General features: G+C 44.7%; 1 protein-coding gene across 2 annotated transcripts in view; it reads left to right on the forward strand.

Annotated features, from left to right (window-relative positions):
* Window positions 1–13,053, forward strand: part of RNF144A (ring finger protein 144A) — a 118,563-nt gene that overhangs the window by 68,073 nt on the left and 37,437 nt on the right. For both annotated transcript variants that reach the window (XM_063078419.1, XM_063078418.1), the window contains one exon: window positions 10,900–11,045. In XM_063078419.1, the coding sequence (XP_062934489.1) occupies window positions 10,911–11,045 (135 nt within the window). In that variant the 5' untranslated portion in view covers window positions 10,900–10,910. The remainder of the gene's footprint in view (window positions 1–10,899; window positions 11,046–13,053) is intronic.

A 13,053-nucleotide genomic window follows, 5' to 3' on the forward strand; every position in this document is an offset into this window, starting at 1 on the left:
TTTTTTTTGTTAGCCATGCTAATGGTTTGTCAATTTTATTTATCTTTTCAAAAAACCAACTTTTTGATTCGTTGATCTTTTGAATTGTTTTTTGGTTTTCAATTTCATTCAGTTCTGCTCTGATCTTAATGATTTCTTTCCGTCTGCTAACTTTAGGATTGGATTGTTCTTGTTTTTCTAGTTCTTTAAGGTGAAGTGTTAGGTTGTTCACTTGCCATCTTTCCATTCTTCTGAAGTGAGCATTTAATGCAATAAATTTTCCCCTCAATACTGCTTTTGCAGTATCCCACAGGTTTTGGTATGATGTATCATTGTTTTCATTAGTTTCAATAAACTTTTTGATTTCCTGCTTGATTTCTTCTTGGACCCATATGTCATTAAGTAGAATGCTGTTTAATTTCCATGTGTTTGCATAGTTTCCAGAGTTTTGTTTGTTATTAATTTCTAGTTTTAATCCATTGTGGTCTGAGAAGATACATGGGATAATTCCAATTTTTTTGAATTTATTGAGACTTGATTTGTGACCTAATATGTGATCTATCCTGGAGAATGATCCATGTGCTGATGAGAAGAATGAATATTCTGAGGTTGTTGGGTGGAATGTTCTGTAGATATCTGCCAATTCCAATTGGTCTAGAGTCTTGTTTAGATCTTGTGTTTCTCTACTGATTCTTTGCCTAGATGATCTGTCTAATATTGACAGTGGAGTGTTCAGGTCCCCTGCTATTATGGTATTAGTGTCTATTTCCTTCTTTAGGTCTAATAGAGTTTGTTTTATAAATCTGGCTGCTCCAACATTGGGTGCGTACATATTTATGATTGTTATGTCTTCTTGATGGATCAGTCCTTTTATCATTAAGTAGTGTCTCTCATTGTCTCTTTTTATGGTTTTTAGTTTAAAGTCTATTTTGTCAGATATAAGAATAGCCACTCCAGCTCGTTTTTCTTTTCTGTTTGCATGGTAAATCTTTTTCCATCCTTTCACTCTTAGTCTGTGTGAATCTTTATGGGTGAGGTGGGTCTCTTGTAGGCAGCATATAGTTGGGTCCTGCTTTTTGATCCAGTCAGCCAGTCTGTGTCTTTTAATTGGGGAATTTAAGCCTTTAACATTAAGAGTTGTTATTGAAAGGTGTTGATTTATTCCTAGCATTTTATTGGTTGTTTGGTTGTCTTAGGTGTCTTTTGTTCCTTGCTTTCTGATTTACTGTTTGGTTTCTTTGTTTGTTGGTTCCTTAGGTTGTAGATAGTGTTTTTGTTAGCTTGTTTTCTCTTCATGAATGCCATTTTTATTGTACTAGCGGGTTTAGATTTTTCTTAGGTTTTTATGGCAGTGGTAGTTATTTTTCGGGAACCAAACCCAGTACTCCCTTGAGGATTTCTTGTAAGGGTGGTCTTGTGGTAGTGAACTCCCGCAGTTTTTGTTTGTCTGAGAAATATACTATTTGCCCCTCATTTCGGAAGGATAGCCTTGCAGGGTAGAGTATTCTTGGCTGGCAATCTTTGTCTTTTAGTATTTTGAAAATATCATCCCATTCCTTTCTAGCTTTTAGGGTTTGTGATGAGAAGTCTGATGTTAACCTGATTGGGGCTCCCTTATAGGTGATTTGACGCTTCTCTCTTGCAGCTTTTAAGATTCTCTCTTTGTCTCTGAGTTTTGCCAATTTGACTATGACATGTCTTGGAGAAGGCCTTTTTGGGTTGAATACGTTTGGAGATCGTTGAGCTTCCTGGATCTGAAGATTTGTGATTTTTCCTATACCTGGGAAGTTTTCTGCCACTATTTTGTTGAATATGTTTTCAATGGAATCTCCATTTTCCTCCCCTTCTGGAATACCCATGACTCGGATATTTGAGCGCTTGAGGTTGTCTGATATCTCTCTCAGATTTTCTTCCATGTCCTTGATTCTTTTTTCTTTCTTTTTGTCTGCTTGTGTTATTTCAAACAGCCCATCTTCAAGTTCAGAGGTTCTCTCTTCAACTTCGACAAGCCTGCTGGTTAAACTCTCCGTTGTGTTTTTTATTTCGCTGAATAATTTCTTCAGTTCAGCAAGTTCTGCTACATTTTTTTTCAGGACATTGATTTCCTTGTATATTTCCTCTTTCAGATCCTGTATACTTTTCCTCATTTCATCATGATGTCTAGCTGAGTTTTCTTGTATCTCATTCAGTTTCCTTAGAATTATCACTCGAAATTCCTTGTCAGTTATTTCAAGGGCTTCTTGTTCTATAGGATCTAGAGTATGAGATTTATTAACTTTTGGTGGTGTACTTTCTTGATTTTTTGTATTTCTGGTGTCTTTTTTTTGGTGTTTATTCATTGTGGCAGGGGGTTTCACAGTCCACCGGTTTGAGACTAATGACTAACTAGGATGTTGCTGTGGTTGCTAATTTGGTATGGCTCCCGCCGTGACTGCTCAGTTAGCCTCTAGTGTCTTGTGTGTGTGGTTGCCTCGGGTCTTGGGCTTCTCCGGGGATCCACCTTTCTGGTCAGCTTGTACTCTGCTGGGCTGGTGGATCACGTACCACAGGGTGTGTGATCTCTGTTGAGCTTTCACTTTCTGTACAGGACTTCTCCCCGTTCCGTGTGCTCTGGCCCAGGCTGTTAGATCGTGCAGTGGCGACCCCACCGGGTGTGTGGTTTCTGTCGAGTCTCCCCCCTCTGTGCACACTGTGCTGGGCTGGGGCGTGTCTTCTGCACCCCTCGTCTATCAGCTGGGCCTTCAAGACCCTGCTCAGCACCGCCTCGCCCAGGAAGTCTATCAGGTTTCTGCTAGGCACAGACAACCGGTCTCTCTGGGTGCCTTTGTAGCACTGTGTAGATCTTTCTCGGGTCTTGTTCACCTTTGTATCCCCCCGGTATAAACCGAGTCTAGTGCCTGCCTGCAGCCTGCTCTCCGGCAGGTTCAAGCGGACCTGGGAACTCTCCTGCCACACTATTCCCAACCAGAAATTCGTTAGGCTTTTTTTCCAAACTGGTGGTCGCAGAGATGTTATCTGCCTCCCAGTAACAGGAAGTTTACCGGGACCGGAGTCCAGGGTGTGGTGGAGTGACAGTCGGCCCGCCTGTACTTTCTAGCCCTCCCAACACTGGTCGGGACGCCCCACACCCCCAGCCCCGCCAGAGAACCGCGGAGGGAGTGGGAGAGGAGGCCGGCCCGCAGGGTCCGGAAAGCCCCGCGCCAGGCCGAGCAAATGGGCTCAGTGATGGCCGAGCAGGGCGGAGCTGCCCGCACCTGGGAAAATGGAGGCAGCACCGGGGCAGTGAGTGGCCTGGTGGTGCAGGCGGGAGCCGCGTGGGCCAGGGATCACTCACAGTGCTGTGCCAGGTCGGGCGCTCGCTCTGTCTCTGGTTTGTTGCCTTCCGTGTTCTCGGCGCTGCCGCCTCGGGCTGTTCAGTCGCGGCGCCGCTCGGGCGCTCCCAGGAATCTTCTTTAATGCCGGCCTGAAACCTCGAATCCTGAATAGGGCAGCTGGCTGCCTTCAGTGCGGCCCCAGCCTCCGGGATCCTGGCTGCACCCACAGCAGCCCTGGCGCCGTGTTCCCTGTTTCAAGACTCGCTTTTGCAGCTAAGAATCAGTTCTTTTCCTGCTCCACACTTCAAAGCTGTTGCCTGTAAATGAGGCAGCCTCTCCTGCCGGGGGCAAAGTGGCGTTGAGCCCCCACGACCGGCCAGCAGCAGCAGTCCTCCCTTAAGAGATGGCCAGAGGAAGGTCCACAAGTTTCCCGGCTGCCTGAGGCCCAGTGGCCACCTTTTCCACCTCAGCTACTCCGCGCCAGCCGCCGCAGCCGCCGCCATCTTGAGACCCCGGGCTGTTTAGATTTAGATGGACAGATTTAGTTTTAGATTTAGATTGACAGATTCAGATTTAGATTTACAGAAGTTCGGGATAGTTTACATGTACCTCACCCAGTTCCCTCTGTTAACATCTTCATTAGTGTAGTACCTTTGTCACAGTTAATGGACCAATACTGATAGATTATTAGTCATCGAAATCCACACTTTATTCATATTTTCGTAGTTTTTACCCAAAATCCTTTTTCTGTTCTAGGACCTCACGTTGTATTCAGGGTCATGTGTCCTTAGGCTCCTCCAGGTTGCGTCGGTTTCTCAGATTTCCGTTGTTTTTGAAGACCTTGACACTTTGAGGAGTTCGAGTGGTGTTATGCAGAGCATTCCTGAGCTGGGATTTGGGGACTCAGGGTTCCAGGAGGAAGACCGCAGAGGAGAGGTGCCATTCTTATCGCATCCTGTCAAGGGTGCACACTATCAGCGTGACTCATCCCCTGGTGTCGACTTTGACCACCTGACTGAGGTGTGTTCACCAGGTTTCTGCACGGTACAGGTGCTCTTCTCACTTGTCTGCACAGTGCGCTCTGGAGAAAAGCCACTCTGTCTGCAGCCCCCGCAAGAGCTGGGAGTTACAGTCCGACGCCTTGAGGGTGGAGTTTCCACTAAAGTTACATGGGCCTTGTCTACACGAGAAATGTGTCCTTTTCCCCTCAGTTATTTATTTATTCAGTCATTTGCTTATATTAGTCTAGACTCATGGATATTTATTTTATTTTCTGGGTTATAATTTATACTACCTTGTTGCACAAGTTTTCAGCTTTAGCCGTTGGGAGCGCTCTCAGCTGGCTCCTATGTTGCTTTGATGTTCCCCCACCCATGTGATTGTGTGTTTGTTTTGAGCATTTTCTTCTTGCTTTGTGACACTGCAAGGTGTTCCAAGACCATCTTGAATATTTTCTGCCATAGTCTGAGAATCAAGCGTTCTCCAGTGAACCCTTGTTCCTTTAATTGGAACATGGTGTTAGAAACCAAGATCTGGGCACTAGATGTGCCTGTCGCAAACTAAGGGATCATTGCTTCTGTGCCCTGTCAGCTGACGCAGCAAGGAAATATGTGGACATATCTATAAATACTACTATATGTCATCATCTGAATTAAGTTAAACATGAGTTCATAGTGATATGTCCAGCTCTATTGCATCACCATATGCGTCATTCTGGCCTCTCCCCCTTGCTTATCTGTCACCTCCCGCTCCAGTGGTGGAGTCTCAAAGTCATTGTGCAGATAACTGAAGGAGTGCATGAAAATGATTAACACAATGCCTGATGCATGTTAAGCAGTCTCTTTCTCTCTCTGTATGTATGTGTGTGTCTGTGTGTGTGTATACTCTCCCTCTCTCTCTCTCTATATATATACATATATAATTGTTATAATTATGGAATACCTGCCTGTGACCAGCACTGTCCTGAAGGATAGAGCACAAGTGGGGGAGACAAACTAACACATAATGGTAGACTTCAAAAGCCACACTTACCCAGGCAGAGTTGTGGTAAAGAATCAATAAAAGTTAATGTGCGGAGTGTAGCCCAGTGCCTGGCAGACACAGGCTGCTTGATTGTGGTATTGTTAAGGAACGGTGCAGTTGGTGGGCTTAACCTGACTTGGGAGTCAGATGGACCTGGGTGGGAAGTGCTATCAAGTGGAATGGTACAGACCGGCGGTCTCAGACTTTCTTGTGAATAGGATTCCCTGAAAGGCTCGTGAAGGCTGAGCCTCCTCCCCACTCTCCCCAGAGTTTCTGCTTTTGTAGGTCTGGGCTGGGGCGCAGGAAGTTACATACTAGAAAGTTCTCAGGTGATGCTGATGCTGCTGTTCCGGGGAACACACTTTGAGAACCACTGATGGACCACACACAGCAGAGACTCAGAGAAAGGGGAGATAGGTGAGGGGCTCCGAGGAGCCAGCGGAGACTTCACAGAGCACCATAGACTGATGGTGGGCAGAAGGATTGGTGGGATTTGGGGAAATGCTGAGGAAGGGAAGGGAGTTTGGTGGGAAAGAAACATGGCTGTGGCCGAGCCCTCCAGGGGAGAGCAGGGGCTGTTGGAGGAGGTCCTGAGAGTTAGAGGTGGGTAACAACTTGCAGGCAACTGCTCTCTTTCCCTTCCCTCACTTTGCTTTGAAGGGGTAAAGGTGGAGAGAAGAGGAACCCATAGACATCCATAGCCTCAGAGCCTGGTGATGGGATGGTTCTGGCCAGATAACCACATCTGACCATGTATTAATATGCTGGATATCTCCCTGCATGGAGTCTTCTCTCTTCCAATTCTGTTTCATATTTATCTCTCTTTCATCACAACACACAACCCTTTGTGTAACCTCAGTGGTGCTTAATAAGTAACTTGCCTTGCACACATTTTGAGTTGCTTAAATTGAATAATACTTATAATTGACCAGATGTTCTTAAAATAGTTTGCTGTCTCATATGACTTGACATTCACATTAGGAAAACAAAGACTGTTTTTTTCTTTTATTGTGCATTGTGATTCTTTTAGCAAATTCCTATCGCAAGTTCGCAGCTGTTCAATGTTTGCAGAATCATATTCAGGCCATCCTGTGTATAGGGAAGCTCTGTGATGGGCTTAGACAGTATATACATTTTTTGTTGTTGTTGTAAAATGTGTCCCGTTGTTGTTGTCACCATATGAATTGTGGTTTTGAGCACATCTCAAAGGCTGTGTACTCTAGAGGGGAAAGAATCTGATGTGCCTGGACAAATTTGACCTGCTTCACGTCCAGCTTGCAGGGCTGGGGTAGAAGTGGGAGGTGAAGCTGTGGGCTAACTTATGCCCACAGCAGTGGGAAGCCACTGGGGGTCATGTGGAAATCATGGTCCAGGACAGGAAGAAAGGATGCCGGGCAGGTCAAGCCCTCCAAGCTGTGTTAAGGGTCACATAGGAGAAGCTGTAACCAGGAAAATGTGCCCAGCCCAGAGCCAGGAATAGAGAAGACTTAGTAACAAGCAAGACAGGATAGGGCAGTGGTCTGGGATAGAGGCTGCAAGTGGTTTATGGGGCAAGAAACCATTTACGTGATGTTGCCCTCTCTGGGACTTGGAGCGAGGTGGGAGATTCAAGGACTCTATGTGAAACAGGTTGCTATAGGATGAATTGTATTAATCCTCACTTGGACAGTATTAAAGGTGAGAAGTCCTGTTATGGTAGTTGAAAGGTAGGGCCTTTAAGAGGTGGTTAGATTGTGAGGACCATGCCCTAGTGAGTGGATTGATCCATTCATGGAGTTATAAGTTAATGGTTTAATGGATTGTCATGGGTGTGATTCTGATGGCTTTATAAGGAGAGTGAGTGAGCAGATTAGCTCTCTCTCCCAATCCATTTGACATGTGACACTCTGTGTTACTGTAGAGCCACCACCAAGAACAAGGCCCTCATCAGATGTGTTCCCTGTGCTTGGACTTCTCAACCTCCAAAACTGTAAGAAATAAATTCCGTTTCTTTATAAATACCCAGTTTTAGCTGTTCTGTTGTAAGCAACAGGAACTAACTGATACACTGGTTAAGTTCTAGAATTCCTACCATCCTGAAATGCGTTCTGGGGTGATGTCTAGTCTTGGACCACACTGCATAGCTGATGATAGAGCAGGAGGCTTTAGGAGATTTCGGTGTTAGCTTCTTCCAGATATTTCAGCCATTGGATTCATCTTCCTGAAAGACTATTTGCATCATATCATTTTTCTGCTCAACAAGTTTTCTTCTCCCTTTAGTCTGTATAAGTTAATGTCCAAGTTCTTTAACCCGATGTGTAATAATGACTTTCACTTACCAAGCTCATAATATGTCCCAGGAACTTTAAGTGTACTACTTCTTACTGGCTCTTCACGAATCTACATGGGAGATGATGGCATGTAGGTTTCATAGGGGGGAAAATCTAAAGTTCGTAGAGGTTAAGTAATTTCTCCAAAATCACATAACCAAGTGGCAGAACAAGAATTTGAACCCAGGTCTGCTTGATTCCGAAGTGTGAGCTCTTTCCCTTAGAACTTTTGCTACAATGCCCTACAGAATCTGGACCCTGTGCCTTTTCAACATTGTCAACAACATCCTGTCCCCGACTCTGCAGGCTGGAGAAGCCAATTAGTGGCCGCTGTCCCCTTGGGGACATTTTCAGCCTTGAGTAATTTCTGAAGCCCATCCCAAGTCTCAGTGCTTCAGGTTAAGGTTTGGGATCCCTTTGGGGGCTAGCTAACATTCTTACTCAAAATAGAATCACCACTTTGTACAGTGAATCTTAAAAGATGCTACTTGAAAAAAAAATTATTAAGGATTAAAACAGAAAAAGATACAGAGAAATACAAAGAAAAAAATCATGGCCCATGAGCTCAGGACCCAGAAAACCCTTGTGGACATTAAAATAATAATGATAATAATGAGAATGAAAAACATAAGTCCAAGGTGCAGAGAAATGTTCCAAGTGAACATGACCTCGGGCAGGAGAAGCCCTGATCTTTGTATTCCTTACTCTCCCAGAGAGCTGAGTAACCCCCACAAACCATCTTACTCTTCTAGGCCTGTTGGTTTTAAGCCAAATTCTGGTGCTTGTTTAAATTATCTTCAAGTCTCCAACCAATGCAAAAATCACTTGAATGTGTTTCACAGAGTCCTTTTGTAATAAAGGAAAATACACTGACTTTGGACTAAGTTCATCACAGGCACCAGCTGCTCTGGGAAGAGGCAATTGTGCCTGCCCTGCATGTTGATCACCTGTCCCCAGCGCAGACCCCAGGCCGCCCTTGCATCCCCCCTGGTGTGCACGAGCACTCCCGGCCAGGGTCTCCTGCCCTCGGCTATTATGTTCCCACCACTGCTGTTTCTGCTGTGTGAATTTTCAGGATAGTGCAGGCTCTTCCTTCGGCGTTCCGTGTATCTCCCGCTGTGCCCTGTGTAGAGTTCGCAAAGTGGTTTGTCCTAACTATTCTGTCAGTGACACCCAGTGAGCTATGACTGACACAACTTGAGAAGGGGATGTAAATTTAAAAAAATAAATAAATAAAACTCATGACAGCTTCTTGACCCGGGGATTAAGGTACACACACGACGGTAAGGCCCAGCACCTGACTGCAGAGCACAGGGACATGTCAGATTCGCTGTCACAGACGAGGCATCCCGGGAAGGGGAGAAGTGGTTCTGCGGAGCAGCTACGATGTGTGGCAGCTAATTTGTGTGCACTCAACTTAATCCTTACAGCCCCTCTGGATTATGAACCCCATTGTACAGATGGGCACACTGAGGCTGGTGGTGGTGGACAGTGCACTGTGATGGTTACAGGCAGAGATTGTTTGGAAGTGTCCTTCTGCCTGATGACAAAGCACAGAGCTGGCTCTGCCCCTGCCTTGCTGCCTGTCACTGCCAGCTGCTGAAGGCATGAGGTGGTTTCTTCCTCCTGCTTTGGTACCTGCCTCCCGTTCACCTGTGGGACGTCCCCTCCAAGCACAAGCCTCGTCTCCCCCACCCAGCCCTGCTCTTCTGACTCCTCTACCCAGGCTCATTCTAGTATTTACCTAGGGTCTTTAGCACTGATTTAGCCCCTAATCATACATTGCCTTGAAATATGGGTTAACTTTTTATTTGTTAAAGGGTGTTCCTGAATTGCATCTGAAGGTTTGTGGGTGGGGAACTGTCTCTCACGCATCTTTCAGTCTTTCCGAGATCCTAGAGCCATCTGTGTGCATTGCTGGCAGTACGATCTGTTTTGGCTTCCCTTTCCTTCATGTGTTCTGTCTTGTTATGTGAATGACTCTGCGGGAAATGTGAAGTTGGACAAGACAAATACTCTTTTTTTTTTTTGGCCTCACAAACTAGCAGGGGATGCAGGTATCTCTTGCTGTCCAAATCTGTTTTCACTCCTCGGTTGAGAGAGTGAGTTTAGATGGGGAAGGCTACCACATTATCTATGTCAATTTGGATCCTCAGATTTGGATAGCAAGTAGTGAGTGTTCAGCTGGCCAGAGATTTTATCGGAAATTTTATCTGAATCTTACTCAGGTCTGAGTTTGGTTAGCATGAGCTTGGAGGGCAAGAGGTACTGGAATAAGAAAACACAGTCTTATCTATCACAGGTACAAAATGAGCAGCTTAAGGCTTAAATTAAGTGATTTGTTCATTCAACCAACAGTCAATTAGTAGGAGGCCACCAGGGGCCAGATGCTAAGCTAAGAACTGGAAACTCACACCTTCCCTGTCTTTCCCACTCTTTCTTGCTCACTGGTTCAGCAGGCAGATCGCCCAGCAAGCAGTGGTGACATGGCGTGACCATTGTAGTAGCAGAAAAATGCATGAGGTCAGGGAACACCAACCATGGGTGGGTTAGGATGTGGCCAGAGAATGTTTTGGGAGGATGGGGAAGTGAGGATCGTTTATTGAGTGTCTACTCTATACCAGGCACCTTTGGATTCACTTGACCTACATAAGTGAGCCAGTCCTCCAAAGACCCTTGCCCTCCTGAAATTTAACATTCTAGAAATTCTGCTGGGGCTGAAGAAGCAGATGGTTCTTCAGTTGTTTCTGGAGGCTCAGGTAACACTTGGGTGGTTGGATGAAAGCCAGTTGTAGAAAGGCACATTCCATATGGAAGGAACCAAGGAAAAGGACTTCACTGACTGCTTTCCCTGGGATGCGTCTAGAACAGAAACCGGAGAAGAGTCAAATGCATGCAGTAACTGTTTTACCAAATGCTTCTCTTCCATGGTTGCTAAGTTCTTGCCCTCCTGGGCTAGGTGCTTGGTTGGTAGGAGATGTCTTACTAGATGCACTTTGGCAGGATGGAGGGAGGGTGGGTGGGTCCTTTGCCATTTTGAGGGTAGACATTTACCATCAAAATGGTAAAGGAACTGCCCTCAAACCCAAGTCAGAGATCCCAAGCTAAAACTTCTCAGAGGACCCAGATGAGTGCTGTCTAAAACTCCAGGTCCCGTCAACAGTCAGCTGGTCACCTCCACGGGCCCTGGCACAGCCAAGAGAAGTGATCCCTACAGTGGTTCAGGTGGAGGCCACAGTGGGGAAGCCTGACCATCTGTGTTTCTCTCGTTTCAGACTGCTCTGCGATGACCACAGCAAGGTACCGGCCCACCTGGGACCTGGCCCTTGACCCACTGGTGTCTTGCAAGCTCTGTCTTGGGGAGTATCCGGTGGAGCAGATGACAACCATAGCCCAGTGCCAGTGCATCTTCTGCACGCTGGTTGGTCTTTTGGGATAAAATATGTATTTACAATAATTTCAAAGAGAGCTTTTTGCTTTTGTTTTCAGAAACACCAAGCGAACCTTTGGACTAGCTTTTGTTTGATGGTGGAGTCTCTTTGGTGAGGCTTTCACACCATTACTGGAGGGATTCTTCTGTGAGTCAGGCAGGCTCCCAAAGCAGGAGATTTCCATTACGGTTGCTTATGATGCAGAAGCAATCACTTAAACAGAATTTTGGAAGCTAGTGATGCCATTTAAAAAACCTATCATAACACATGTTCTCCTTCCTGGACAGGAAAAACTTTCCCACACTTCATTTTAAGTATAATTTAATAATCACATGCTTGAGATTGTCACAGTGCTACCCTAGTGACTATGTGTAGCTAGAACATTCAGTTACTGGTGTCATCTTTCACTGGTTTAGTGCTAAACTAGAATATGTATGTCTTAAAGTCACCTTGAATATATTTTAAGATGTAAGCAGCATTCCTCTGGGGCTAAATGATTTGTTCTTAATGAATATAGGGACTTCTTTCTTTATTTTTTTAAAGATGACCGGTAAGGGGATCTTAACCCTTGACTTGGTGTTGTCAGCACCACGCTCTCCCAAGTGAGCCACGGGCTGGCCTTGAATATAGGCACTTCTAACTCAAGAAGTTTTGGGTTTGGGTCTAATTCAAACCCCAAACTTTATCCTGGAAAAGAAAAGTAAGTGTGTACAATTTACTTTTATTTAATCTCATGCAATTTTACTTGATTTTTCTTCCCACTCAAGGAACGGGTAAAACAAAAAGTAAATTCATAGAAACAAAAAGTAGGAGTCAGGGGAGGGGGGAATGTTGGTCGCAGGGTACGAAGTTTCAGTTGCGCAAGGTAAGTTCTAGAGACCTACTGTACAGCACCATGACTGCACTCAGTGATAATGTGTTGTGCACTCAAAATCTGCTAGGAAGGATAGACCTTAAGTGTTCTGTACACACACACACACACACACACACACACACACACACACACACACACACACACACACACACACACACACACACACACACAGAAATGGTGACTGTGTGAGGTGATGATATTTAATTCGTTTGATTGTAGTAATCATTTGCAATGTATATATATCAAAACATCAAGTTGTCTACCTTAAATATATACGGTTTTATTTGTCAGTTATACCTCAATAAAGCTGAAAAATAAAATAAAACATTTGTCATTTTAAAAAGTACAGAAAAGGAAAAAGGAAAACTTTATCTTCAAACTATAAAAAAAAAAAACGAAAGAGTTGCTTCTGAATTTAACTAGTTATAAATGGACAGTAGAGACAGCCTGCCTATGTATTTTTCAAATGTGTAGGTTAAATTTGTCACTCAGACAATTATTCCTCCCTTTTATATTAGATGGGTTTATCCTTCCTGCCCTTATTTTTCAGGTGTTACTTCACTTGTGCTTCATGATCTCCTTGGAATGTAGGCAGAGCCAATATTATCATCTCCATTTTATAGATAAGGAGACTGGACTTTACAGACATTTGAGTCTATGTCTTCTAATTCCTCGTTTATGCTAGACTTGGACTTTCTTAAGGGCAGAAGAATTTCTGACTCATTCTGTATCCCCAAGTTTAGTGCAGGACTCATAGTAGCTAATCAATAAAGGCTCACGGGATTGAACTGGAGTGAATAGATCTCAAGGCCGTAGTTAACATCCAAGAATGTTCCTCATTAAAGCCCCAGGAAAGTAACTTCAACCTGGAAGAAAGGAAATTGCTTTTGACATTTTTATGAGATGGGGGAGTCTAAGAGGGAGAGAGACTGTGGAAGACGACACAGAGTCAGATCTCCAGTTCGCACGGTGAATTGGATTCATTTTCATTTCTAGGTGAGCGAGGATGGTTGAGCACATCAGGATGGATTCAATAATTGGTTTTCTGCAAAATCACTTCTCTCTTGCTTGAAGGGATGTCTTCCACAGTGTCCACCAGTTGAACAGTGTCCCCTCTGCTGAGA

This window comes from Cynocephalus volans, chromosome 14, assembly GCF_027409185.1.
Source record: "Cynocephalus volans isolate mCynVol1 chromosome 14, mCynVol1.pri, whole genome shotgun sequence".
NCBI lineage: Eukaryota > Metazoa > Chordata > Mammalia > Dermoptera > Cynocephalidae > Cynocephalus > Cynocephalus volans.